This window comes from Centrocercus urophasianus, unplaced genomic scaffold, assembly GCF_019232065.1.
Source record: "Centrocercus urophasianus isolate 14NV4802_14NV808 unplaced genomic scaffold, USGS_Curo_1.0 seq_221, whole genome shotgun sequence".
NCBI classification, from domain to species: Eukaryota; Metazoa; Chordata; class Aves; order Galliformes; family Phasianidae; genus Centrocercus; species Centrocercus urophasianus.
The window spans coordinates 13,495-25,279 of record NW_024884780.1 but is presented as its reverse complement, the minus strand read 5'-3'; the positions used below and the strand labels follow the sequence as shown (position 1 = coordinate 25,279).

At 53.3% G+C, this 11,785-nt stretch overlaps 1 protein-coding gene across 1 annotated transcript in view; it reads left to right on the top strand.

The window, feature by feature from the left end:
- Window positions 1-813: 813 nt before the first annotated feature.
- The window catches only part of ELL (elongation factor for RNA polymerase II), a gene marked incomplete at its 5' end in the record, with an annotated part of 18,076 nt that continues 7,104 nt past the window's right edge, over window positions 814-11,785 (top strand). The window contains 6 exons of the mRNA XM_042823888.1: window positions 814-861; window positions 3,607-3,728; window positions 3,975-4,138; window positions 6,458-6,711; window positions 9,334-9,458; window positions 11,632-11,728. Of these exons, the coding sequence (XP_042679822.1) occupies window positions 814-861; window positions 3,607-3,728; window positions 3,975-4,138; window positions 6,458-6,711; window positions 9,334-9,458; window positions 11,632-11,728 (810 nt within the window). The remainder of the gene's footprint in view (window positions 862-3,606; window positions 3,729-3,974; window positions 4,139-6,457; window positions 6,712-9,333; window positions 9,459-11,631; window positions 11,729-11,785) is intronic.

Below are 11,785 nucleotides of genomic sequence, written 5' to 3'. Positions count from 1 at the left end.
AGTAAAGCAGAGCAGAAGTTTGCTCCTTAACTTGCAGGAACCCTCGTTTATTTTCTTTTTCTTTAACTGAGCCCATACAAAGATTAGGGAATGTGTAAATTCTGTGACTAGAGCTGATCATGGAACAGTGTGTGGTTGCTCTCAGTGCCACATTCTTTTACGTCCGCGCTCCGTGTTTCTATTCCACTTAAGTAATCCTCCAGAATTAATTGCAGTCCTTCCCCAATCTGTAATTAGCTCTACAAGATCTTTTTTCAGGCTTTTTGGCACCCAGATTTCCTATGGTGCATTGATTCGTGCACAGTCTGTGCTGCAGGAGGACCGAGGAGCTGCGCCTGCCTGAGCTTGGAGCAGCAGAGGGGCTGCAGCTGGAAGGAGCAGGCAGGCTGCTGGGCAGAGCAGCAGAGCCTCCGTTTGCCTCCCCATCCAATTGCCAGCATTCTGCTGGAAGAAGTTCACTTTGTGCATTCTCTGAGCTGCCATAAATTTTCCCCTCAAATACTCCCTGTTTAACTCAAAACTCGCATAAGCACTGAGGACACGCAGCGCTCTGCTCTGCGCCGCAGGGAGCCGTGTCGCAGCATCCCTTTCTCTGGAGGTCAGTGGCTGAGAGCAGTGCTTGGAGCTGATGGCATCGTGCTCTCATCCTTTCTCTGCTTCTGCTGCTCCTGCATTTCCTCTCTGTGTATTTCTGAGCCTTGTTCTTTAAAAAAAAAAAAAAAAAAAGCATAGGTGGAAAATCCAGCTGACTCGTTCGACAGCGGCTGTCTGAGCCTTGTGCTTCTCTAATTCTTCTTTTATTTGTTTTTGTAGGATACTGTGACTTCAAAACCGGTAATCCAGTTTCAAGGAAGCCAAGGGGTAAGTCAGCCCAGGGGCCGCCTGGGGAAGCGCGCGCCGGTTTTGCTTTTGCAGTGATGTGAGCAATCTTTGTCTGTCTGTCCCACTCTGTCTGTCCAGCTCCGTCCTGCTCCTGCACACACTCTGAGTTCTTTAGGTGGAGGCTGTGCAGCTCAGAGCTGCTCCAGGACAGAGCCGATGCTGCTTACTGTGCAGGAGCTCTGTAAGCTTGCAGCAGGGCTGGGGCTGGACGGACGCCCAGGTGCCTTCCAACCTGGGCCATCCTGTGGTTTGAAAAAGTGATTTATCTACTTTTTAGATACAGAAAAGCGTGCATTAACTTCAGGTGCTCAACGTAAGGAGAGGGAATGTAAGGTTTGTTTTCAGAACGTGAAGGCAGCTGTGAATAAGAGGTGCTTTTGTGGTGGCCCAGTGGAAGTTTCAGATGTGCTTGAGCTACGCAGGCACTGAAGTCAGGCGGTCCCTCCTTGCTCGTGTGTCAGCCAGGTGGGGCTCCAGCAGAACACGGTGTGGGAGAGCTGCAGGTGAGTGACCAACCTGTGTGCCACTGGGGGAGCAGGCAGCTCAGGTCTGTGTCTGCCTCTTCCTGCACAGCTGCCTGAGCTCTGCCCATCCTCCTCTTTCCTTCATCTTCCTCGAAGGCAGCATTGTGGTGAAATCAGTGAGAGCAGCTGACACAGCCCCACTGCTGGGATGGGAAGCGTGCCGTGAAGCTGGGCAGTGCTGGGAATGGGGCATCCAGAGGGGGGGGGTGAGTGAAAACAGCACCAAAAAAATGGGGATGGAGTCCCTGAGCCCCCTGCTCACAGAGCAGCACCCCGCTATTGCCCCAGCTCCTCGTCAGCAGGTGAATTAATTGTCACAGAGAGGCTAAAAGTAGAGCTCAGCTCTGCGCTTCACTTGGGGCTGTCAGGAAGGCCCTTTGTCCCCACCTTATGATTTTTATAGTGCTGGTGGGGAGCTGGCAGCTGTGTCACCATCTGGCTCTTAGCAGAGCGCCTGCCTGCATCAGGACTGTGCCCTGCTCGTGGGGCTGGCAGTGGGGCTCGAGGCGCTTCCCACCAATGGACTGGGAAGATAACAGCATCGATAGAATACGTTCTCAAGTTCTTAAATTCAGCTGATTGCATTAAAATGTTTCCATTTGTGGAAGTACCTTGTGCAGGCTGGGGAAGGCTCTGCCTCTCCAGCTGTGTGCCCAGGAGGGGAGTCCTCAGCATGGGACAGACACAGACTGCAGGAGCGCATCCAGAAGAGGGCTGCAAAAAGGATCCAGGGAGGGCAGGCAGCTCGGTGAGGAGGGCTGAAGGTGTTTCTGTTTTGGTAAAAGCCCACAGAGGGATGAGGTTGGTCAGATCTGCAGGTGCTTACGTGGGGGGAAGCAGAGGAGGGGGCACAGAAAGCCTCTGGTGACGCGGGTGCTCCTGCAGGCTGCTGGGCACGGCTCAGCCCGACGTGAGCGGAAAATGTGACGTTTCCCTTCTTTCTTGGGATGAAGTCGTGTTGGTATAAATAGAGGAAGGTGAAATTGCCATTCAGAATGAGCTGTACACAGATGAATATTACTTGAAAGAAGAAACGCGAGTCACATCTGTGCTGAGCTATTTTTAAGCGCCCATGGTTACTGCTGTACGACTGCACCAAAATTAGGGCTCCCTCCACGCCGTCACCGTGCTGCTGTGGTGGCTCGAGAAACCCTTCTGCCCCAGCTAAAAATAATTCCTCGATAACGGCCGCTTTGCATACGCTGCACATCTCTGTGCCCAGGCAGCTCTCGCAGATCTGCAGAAGCACCACCAGGGCAGCAGCAGCCGTTCCTGCAGCAGTGCCACAGTTTGCACGCGTCCTTCAGGCTTTGCTTTGCAAACATGCAGCCCCGTTTGCTCCTCTTGGCCGTGGGCTCAGCGTGCAGAGCACCCAGAGCTGTGTGTGCTCCCAGCTGCCTGCTGGGGGTAGAAGGGTTTGTTGCCCCCTCTGTAGTCAGGGCTTGGTGCTGTGGGGCAGGTAGGGGCTGGGTGCTCACAGCACTCAGCAGCTCACTGGGTCCATCCCTGCTCCCTGAGCGCACATAAATACAGATCAGTCTGCATCTTGCACTGCAGCACCAGAGGGGAGCGGATCTCCCCTTTGTGGATCTGTATTTGAGGCCTCAGTTTGCAGAGCAGAGCCATGGGAGGAGCGCCGTGCAGGTGCTGCCGAGCACACTTGATGCTTGATTAAATATTTAATTTAGCAGCCACGTCACAGCACTGCGAGCCGTGAAATCTCAGTATGGAATTATAATCCCTCAAAAAAGAGGCAGCACCGGTGCTGCCTGGTGCTCCAGCCTGTGCTGTGCTTAGTGCTGGATCACTATGTCTAAGGAGACAGGTCTCCAGTGTTTTAAATTGAACATAAACAGGGATTGCAAGTCTGTTTTAAGCCTGAATTGATAGAATTGGGTCAGATTCCTAGAAAAAGATGATTGTGGGCTCTGCTTTGGAGGGCAGTGAGCTGCCAGTTCCTACCTCTGTTCTGCTTTCCACTCACCTCTCCATCCCTGCCTCCTCTCCTACCCTCTCACTGCTGCACCGTGACTTGAATCCTGCTTGCAGCTTCTCCCCAGCCTGCGCTTTGCAATCTCCTGTGCAGTACTCCACCTGCTTTCCTTGGGTTGGATCCCAGAACGGCTCAGATCACACTCATTGCCAAAAAATGGGCTTTTGTGGCAGTGGGGGTGAGCCCAGTTTTTCTCCATCCTCACAGCACATCGCAATTCCCAGGCCGGACCGGCCGACCGAGGTGCGGACTTTCACCTTCTATCTTTCCAACATTGGCAAGGACAGCCCCCAGGGCAGCTTTGACTGCATCCAGCAGTATGTATCCAGGTGAGTGATGCACCAAAAGCAACCCAGCCGTTTCTTAGCTTGTATTTTGTAGAATTGTTTCCTTAACAAACTTGAACAAAACATAGAGTGTTTTTTGAGGTTGGAGACCTTTGCAATCTGTTTGCGTGCGTATTGGGGTAAGCAGAAGAGTCAGGCTTATCTCTCTGCACCCCCCTGTTGTTCCTTAGCACAGCGTCGGCTGTCTGCAGCCGTGAGAGCATCCTCTGCACTGCTTTTCTTTTGCAGCAACGGCAACATCCACCTGGATTGCCTGGGGAGCATACAGGACAAGATCACTGTGTGTGCCACGGACGACTCGTACCAGAAGGCGCGGCAGAGCATGGCGCAGGCGGAGGAGGAGACGCGCAGCCGGAGTGCCATCGTCATTAAGCCTGGGGGCAGATATGTAGGTAAGCAGCACCTGGATGTGGGGGCTGTCCTTGCTGAGGTTGTGCTCCTGTTCGTTTTGCTGCCAGTGACCGAGGGTGAATGTCTTCCACCAACGCCTGGTGGTGTCTTTGGCGTGCCTGGTGAATGGCAGTGTTGGCCTCCTTGCACTGTGACTTCTTGATGGTTTCCATCTCTGCTCGAACCTCTGGCTCTGCGGTCACCCCGGTGTGGCTCTGTCACCAAGCAGTGGTGCAGCACACTGATGCTATCGTGGTCGTCAGCCAGGAGGCCCAATTAGAGCTGCTGGCTGCAGCCTTGGAGGAACCACCTTATGGTGCCAGCAAAGGGAGAAATCTCTACAGAGGGAATTAAAGTGTGGTGAGTTATCAGTGAGCTCCAGAAGGAGCCTGCAGACTGATGGGAACTGCTCCCTGCTTACCTCAGCCTGGCCACAAAGTCAGGTCTGTGTGGTCAGCTGTGAGCAGAGCCCAGCTCCACCAGGCCCACAGGGTCTGCAGCCTGCCCCTCTGCAGGGGATGTCTGTGCTGAGCGTGGTGTGTTGCAGCAAGCAGAGCTGACCCTGACTCATTGTTTTATCCTCCAAGTGCTCAAAACTGAGAAATCAGATAGTAATCAGGAAGGAAATGCATTGATTTCCTGTAGACGAGAGGGCTGTTTTGTTTAGCTTCTATCTGAGGACGTTACAGTAAGTGGCTGAAGTCGGGCTCAGAAGATTCTCAGAGCAGATTGCTTCCCAGAGGGATGCAGCCCAACTTGCCTTAAAAAATGACAGCTGGAAAGCAGGGCAGTTTACCTGAAACATCAAAACAGGGCAACAGGGAGAGCAGGAGGGGAGAGCAGGAGGGCAGCGTGGCTGTGAAGTGATGCTTGGTGCATGTAGGCAGTGTCTGTAGGGGGCTGTGCCTATTTATGCACTGTGTCTGTGTGCACTGCAGTGCGTCCATCCACACGCGATGCTGTACGTGACGCAGTGCTCTGGCCTCAGTTTCTTCTCCCCCCGTTGCTGCCCGTGCTGGCGGCAGCCCCAAGTGGAGATGTCACAATATGTTTTTGCTGTTCACAACCTGGCAGTGAGGGGAGCTGTAGAAGGCTTGTAAATGTTCCCATAGCCCACAGCTGGCGGCGAGGCCCTGCTGACCGCTGCGCTGGGATGTTTGACGTGGGAGCAGAGCTTCCCCCTCCTCCTGCACAGCCCCACTGCCGCTGGGTTGGACTTCTCTGCATCAGCGTAACAGCGAGCCAGGAAATGGGGACTCGGTTATGCAATCTGCATGTCAGTAAAACAAACAGTGCAGACAGTCACCAGCACCTCCAGATGACTCAGTTGAAAGCATTGCTTCCTAGCAGCGCAGCATTGCCACGCGGAGATAAAGCTCCCAGCTCGCTGCGATAAATGCTGGACGTTGTTTGTCCCAAGGAAGGTCACTTTCCTGAACCAAAGTGCTGTTTCTGCATCCCCACTTTTGTGACCTTGGAACCCTTGCATTTGTTTTGATTTGCTCTTTCTGCCGTTGGTGGCGGGAGCCTGGCCCTGTGACCCGTTCTGTGTTCACAACAGGGGCATTCTGTGAGTTCCGTGCTCTGGTCAGTGCTGTGGGACCTGCGAGGATTCCAGTTCAAGTTGGTTTTTCAATAGGAATGGGAAAAATGAATTCTTGTGTCATGCTGTAAGAAAGCAAGAGCTGCATCTGGGATGGAGCTGAGCTGGGCTGCTGCGAAACGCGACCGGAGGCAGAGCTGCCGAGTAGCAGAGTTCTTCTATGGGAACAGTCAGCACTAATGAATAGGGAAATGTGTCAGCGTTAGACCCCATTCACGTGGCCGTGCGGCAGAGAGGAGGTGGACCTGGCCCCATAAAGTTCCTATTGTTCTAAAGCAGAAACATCTGCTGGAGCCGCGCTTCTGCTGAGCTCAGCAGCAGGGAGCCGCGCTGACCGGCTCTGCTCCTTCCACTCCTCATTTCGACTCCTCTACATAATAATGCCAAACTTTCCTCCTCCTGGGGAGGGAAAAGTGGTGGGATTAACCACGGGGGTACTCACAGTCGGGATAAATGCAGAGCTGGCAGACAAAGGGAGCTTTATGTGAGCTCGTGGCCAGGAGCGCTCCGGTCTCTGCAGCCTGGTGCTGCTGCTGGCTGTTTGTCACAAATGGTGTGGCTCACAGGGCGCCGCTGGTGGTGCTGAGCTGAGGGGCTGCGTGTCCTTCGGTGTCACCTGGGGGACTTCAGAGCGTGTGATGAACTCCATGTTCGCGTTGACAAACCACTGGCCTTTGCGAGGTGACTGCTGCAGTTCACTGTTCTCATCTCATTTTAGGCAAAAAGGTTCAGGTGCGTAAGCCTGCACCAGGAGCTTCCGATGCTGTTCCCTCCAGGAAGCGCCCAACGCCAGTCAACCTTGCCAGTGCAATAAAGAGAGGCAATAGCGCCATTTCTCAGAGGCCCTTCAAAGATAGGGTTGTGCACTTACTGGCACTAAAGCCTTATAAGAAACCTGAACTTATTCTCAGATTGCAGAAGGATGGACTTTCTCAGCAGGACAAGGATTTGCTGGACAACCTTCTGCAGCAGGTTTGTACTCAGATGGAGGCGTCTCCTTAGGTAAAGAGAAACCTCTCCTCAGGAGGGCACTGAATTCTGCTTGGGTGTGAATGCGTGCTGTGCAGATCTGTTGCTGAAGGGGCACGCAGGTTGGCAGCGGGGGGAGATGCTGACAGAGGCTCTCAGTGTGATGGGAATTGTTGTAACCTATAAATCTGCTCCACTGGTCTTTATTTATGCAGCCACACAGCGGTGTGAGGCGTTTTCCGTGTGAAGGAAGGACGTGTCCCTCCGTGCTGAGCTTTGTGTTGCTCCGTGCTTTTCCTGCTCAGCACTGCCCCTGGTTAGGTGTGCAGATCGTGCAGCTTCTTGCTAACCATATTATTTGTATGCTGTCTCCTGGCTGAATCAGTCCTCAGCGCTTTGAGTCATGGTGAAGGTGCCATTTTAGGAATTGCAGTAAACACCTTTCTTGCTCTGGCAGTACCAGACACACCACGGCTATTATCTAAATGCTGCAGCTGCCCTCTTCTGTGTCGGATTGTTTTCATTTCACTCCTTTCCATAGCTGAGATGCACAGCTGACGAGGGGTTGGTTTGCCCAGGCACAGAGCAGGTCGCTGGGAGTGGCTCCTGCTGCCACAGCTCACTCCCTCCCTACGTTTTAATCCCACAGCCCTTCATTTTCCAGCAGCTCTACAATGCTTTTGCACAGCCTGCCAAGTGCTGGGAGCACATTTAACAGCACTGTCTTTGGTGCTCATCTCCTGGTGATGCTCAGCAGCCCCCAGCAGGTGGTGATGAGCCTGGCTGTGGCTGCAGGTCGCCCCAATAGAGCTCAGTGCTGGCTTTGCTGCAGCACATTGCCTGTAGGCTCTCCTCCTCCCAGCTCTGCCAGGGCCACCAGTGGCACCGACTAGCTAAAATACAAGGAGTGACAAGCTGCACCTTGGCAACGTGTCTGACTGCATCTAGGTGTGGGCTTCTTTGTGCTCTCCCATCATTGCAGGACTCTGTGTTCCTCCTGATGGCCTTTTTGCCTCATTTTGCAAGGTTTCTATTTTTGAGAGGCGTGGGGTGGAGCTTGCAGAGCCCGGCGCAGCAGAATGGGAGGCAGCAGCTCCGGCTGTGTGCAGAGCAGCACAGAGCTGCATCCGCTGCAGAACAGCCCTGCAAGCACTGCCTGCCTTTGCTTTCTGTGCAGGACTTGTTTGCTGGGCTCTCTCAATGCAAAGCACAGTTCCAGCCTTCTTGCCTGTTGGCTCAGGGTGTTGGAAAGCTGACAGCTGAAGGGGAAAGCAGTGCTGGCCATGTGAAGCCAGAGCTGCGCTTTTTATTTTTCACTTATCGGGAGCGCTTGGCTCTATTTGGTTTTCCAGCTTTTTGCTTTTAATACCAGGTCAAAATCTTCCCGAAGGCCAAAAAGCGAGATTAGCAGCATCTTTCTAATTAAAACTTCCCACTCCCTCACCTGCTTTTCTGAGGTTATTTCATGGCTGTGCAGGTAACAAACTCCCAGGCGCCGCCACTGAGTGCAGCCGGAGCGCAGCAGTCCTGCAGCAGTGAATGAGAGCAGCTCGCAGTGCTGGGCTGCAGGCTGGGAGGTGGGCTGCTGCCCTCTGCTCTATGGCAGAACCACAGAGCCCTTGGCCTCGGGAAGGGAAGGCCTCTGAGATGATCTGATCCAACCACCGTTGGGCTCAGGGTCCCTTTCTACATCCGTGGAGGGCTTTGCTCTCTTTCTGGTCTCAGCGCTCTGCAGCCTCCCACGGAGGGCTGGCTCACACAGAGCAGCATCAGTGCGTGTTCAGTCCTTGGTTTGTGCTGTCGTCGTGTTTTTCAGACAGCAGCAAGAGGTTAAATTTTCAGTCGTGCTGTGGAAAGACTGATGGAAGTGGGATAACTCGCAGCAAGCTGTTTCCATTCTAACACAATGTTGCCAGTTCCAGCACTGCTTCCTATCCACGTAGGCACCATGCAGTTCTGCGGGGAAGAGAAACACAATGGGCTTGGATCAAGTGTCACAGAGCTGCTCGTGCTCTTCAAGTGCTCTGAAGTTGCAGCACGGGATTTGGGCACGATGATTTACGTAAAACCCCACGTTGTAAGCTGGGAATCACAAGCTTTGCTGTTCTCTCCCTAAAGCAGTCCTCAGGAAAGTTCTCCTCCATAGAGGGACCCGACCTGCAGTGTGATCTCCCTGCTGCATCCCACCTGCAGGGGATTCTCTGTGCTGCCCCTCCAGAAGGAGCTCTGTCTGCTGCTGGGCTGGCGTGGCGGTGAGGGGTTCCCTCCTGCAGCCTTCCTCTCCTCACCCTGTGCTGGTTCAGCTGCTGCGAGCTGCCTCTTCCTGCTGGGTTGGCTTCCAAGGACTGCTGCCAACTGATGCTGGACTGTTCCAGCCCATCCAGGCTGAATAATCTGCTTAGGTCCAACTTGTTCCTCAGTCCGTTCCATCACACTGATAAGGCAAAAGAAAAGCAGAGTAAATCTACAAAATTTGGGAGTGGTTTTTATGGTATCCCCTTGTTCTGATGCCCCTTCCAACCGCTGAGTGCTGAGAGCTTTGCCTGCGTCTTTTACATCTCTTTTGCTCCAGCAACTGAGAAATTGAAATTCTAACAGTTTTATGCCACATACTTTATGTTGCAGGTGGCAAATCTGAGTGCCAAGGACAGCACTTTCACACTGAAAGACTGTGTCTACAAAGAGGTGCAGAAGGACTGGCCTGGCTATTCTGAAGGAGACCAGCAGCTGCTGAAGAGGATTCTTGTCCGGTAATTATTCCCTCTGCTGTGATATCTGCAGCTTGAAAACGCTGGGCCAGGTTGGTAGCTATAAACTGGGGAGACTCAGCAGAGCTGTGAGCATTTGACATTTAATGTTAAGTAAATCTGTTCTCCAGATGAAGTTGGTTAAGCTTGAGAATAGCAGAAGTGGGCACAGTCTTCAGATCCAAGGCTGCCTGCTGCCGTGATTGAAACTCAGAGCTTACCTGGATGGGGTAAAGAGCTGCTGCTGTTAGGGCTTCATGGTGGCTTAAAACGCTGGAGTGAGGCCAGCGTGTCCAGGGCAGCTCCATTGAAACTCTCCTTTCTTTTTTTCCATATCTCCTGGTACAGGACTTCCTGTGCTGTGTTTGCTCAGGGCTGCAGAGAACCAGCAGAGCTCTGCGTCCCTGCGCTCTGCTCCTGCGGCAGCCCTGAGCTCTTTGTTTGGAGAAGTGCTGCTTAATTTCTGCATTGTTCTTCGGGTGCTTTGCTGTGCTTTTCTCCCTCCGTTTTCCTGTGTTGGAAATTCTTTTAGCGTCGGTCGCTTCCCATGTGAGACGTGGCTGCAGTGAGCTGTGCAGATGGGAGCCCATGTGAGATGTGGCTGCAGAAGCACCAAAGCACTTCTGTAGCACCCCTACAACACGGCTGGTTGTCCTTCTGCCCATCAGCTGTGCTCTGTGCTGACCAAGAGCTGCCTGAATCCAGCCCCTGATGGTGATGCAGGTGATGGCGTTGTCCCATCACTTGCTAAAGGCTTTGTCCTCAGGTGAAGCCTCCCAGTCCAGAAGCTGGCAGGCAGCAGGGATGGGTCTGCAGCTCCCAGATCCCAGCACAACTCTGTGTTTATCTGTGTGCTCCATGGGTTTTTGATGTGTTTATCCCACCTACCTTTTGTCACCCAGATAGATGCCGCACCTGAGTTGTTGCTGAGGCAGAACTTCGACCCAAAGTGCAATAAATTAAGCAGAGCATGCACTGTTTGAGTGGTTTCCATGCTTTGAAAGCACAGCTGGCTTGGAGGTGAGGCTTTGTCACACCATCTTGCGCTCCAGGTGCTTCAGCATGCTAAAGAGAAACCAAACTGATGCAAATGGTGTCCATGTTGAGTTATAATAAAATGGGAAAACTCAGCTGCCGTGCAGTCTGTGTGGCTTTCAGCAAAGGTAATTTCTCCCTGTAGAAGGCAGTATTTGCTGCTTTTGTCTGGAACTGTGGCATTCTGTTATGCGAGGGCCTAAAAATAGAGCTTGGGAAGGATGCATTGCACTGTGCAAACAAAGCCCTGCACAGGTAGTGAGGCTGCAGAGTGGAAAAAACACGTTGGGCTGCGGGCAGGAGGAAAACATGGGCAGAAGGGAGCTGTGCATCCAGCTCTGCTGGTAATGGACACATTGAGAATGGGGAGAGCTGCACCCAGCTCTTCCTGACGTCGTTTTTCCACCCTTTCACCAGTGCAGAGAGGTGCTGTGCCGCTGTCAGAGCAGAGCTGTCTTTCATTTGCTTCTTGGAAATCCCTAATTAACGTGTTGGGAGATGATGGGATTTCTCCATCTGGTCGGGAGACATCCAAAGAGCTGCCATGCTGTGCAGGGTGTGGAATTGTGCTGCTCCCCATCCTGTCTTCAGTCTGCCAGTGCTTTTCTAGGTTGATTTGTGCCTTTTGAGACGGTTCTAAATAAGATTGGGCAGAGCAGTGCAGGGCTGCTCTGGAAGGGTAGATAACAGCAGGACGAGGGGAGATGGTTTTAAGATGAAGGAGGGAAGACTGAGGTTGGATATCGGGGGGAAGTTCTTTATGAAGAGGGTGGTGAGGTGCTGGAACAGCTGCCCAGAGAGGCTGTGGATGCCCCATCCATCCTTGGAGGTGTTTGAGGCCAGGTTGGATGGGGCCCTGGGCAGCCTGGGCTGCTATGATATAATATAATGGGGGGGTTGGAGCTTTGTGATCCTTGAGGTCCCTTCCAACCTGGGCCATTCTGTGGCTGCAGGCACCTGGAGGTTCAGGTTTGAGCAGGGCAGGCTTGAATGCATTATAAAGACCCGGGAACCCAAAGGAGCTGCTGTCAGGGCACCCCCAGCAGTCAGAGCCGTGTGAGGGCACTGTGCTCTGCAGGCAGATCCGAGTGCTGCCCTCTGCTGTGTCGCACAGCGTCTGAGCCCGAATTCTGTTTTTCAGGAAACTCTGCCAGCCCCAGAACAGCAGTGGGTTTCAAGGAGAAGCACCTTCCCTGAGTCCTCCGAAAGACACCGCCAGCTCCGGCTCTCCTCCTCAGGTAGGCACAGCAGCACCCAGCACAGCCACCAGCACCCAGCACAGCCACCAGCACCCA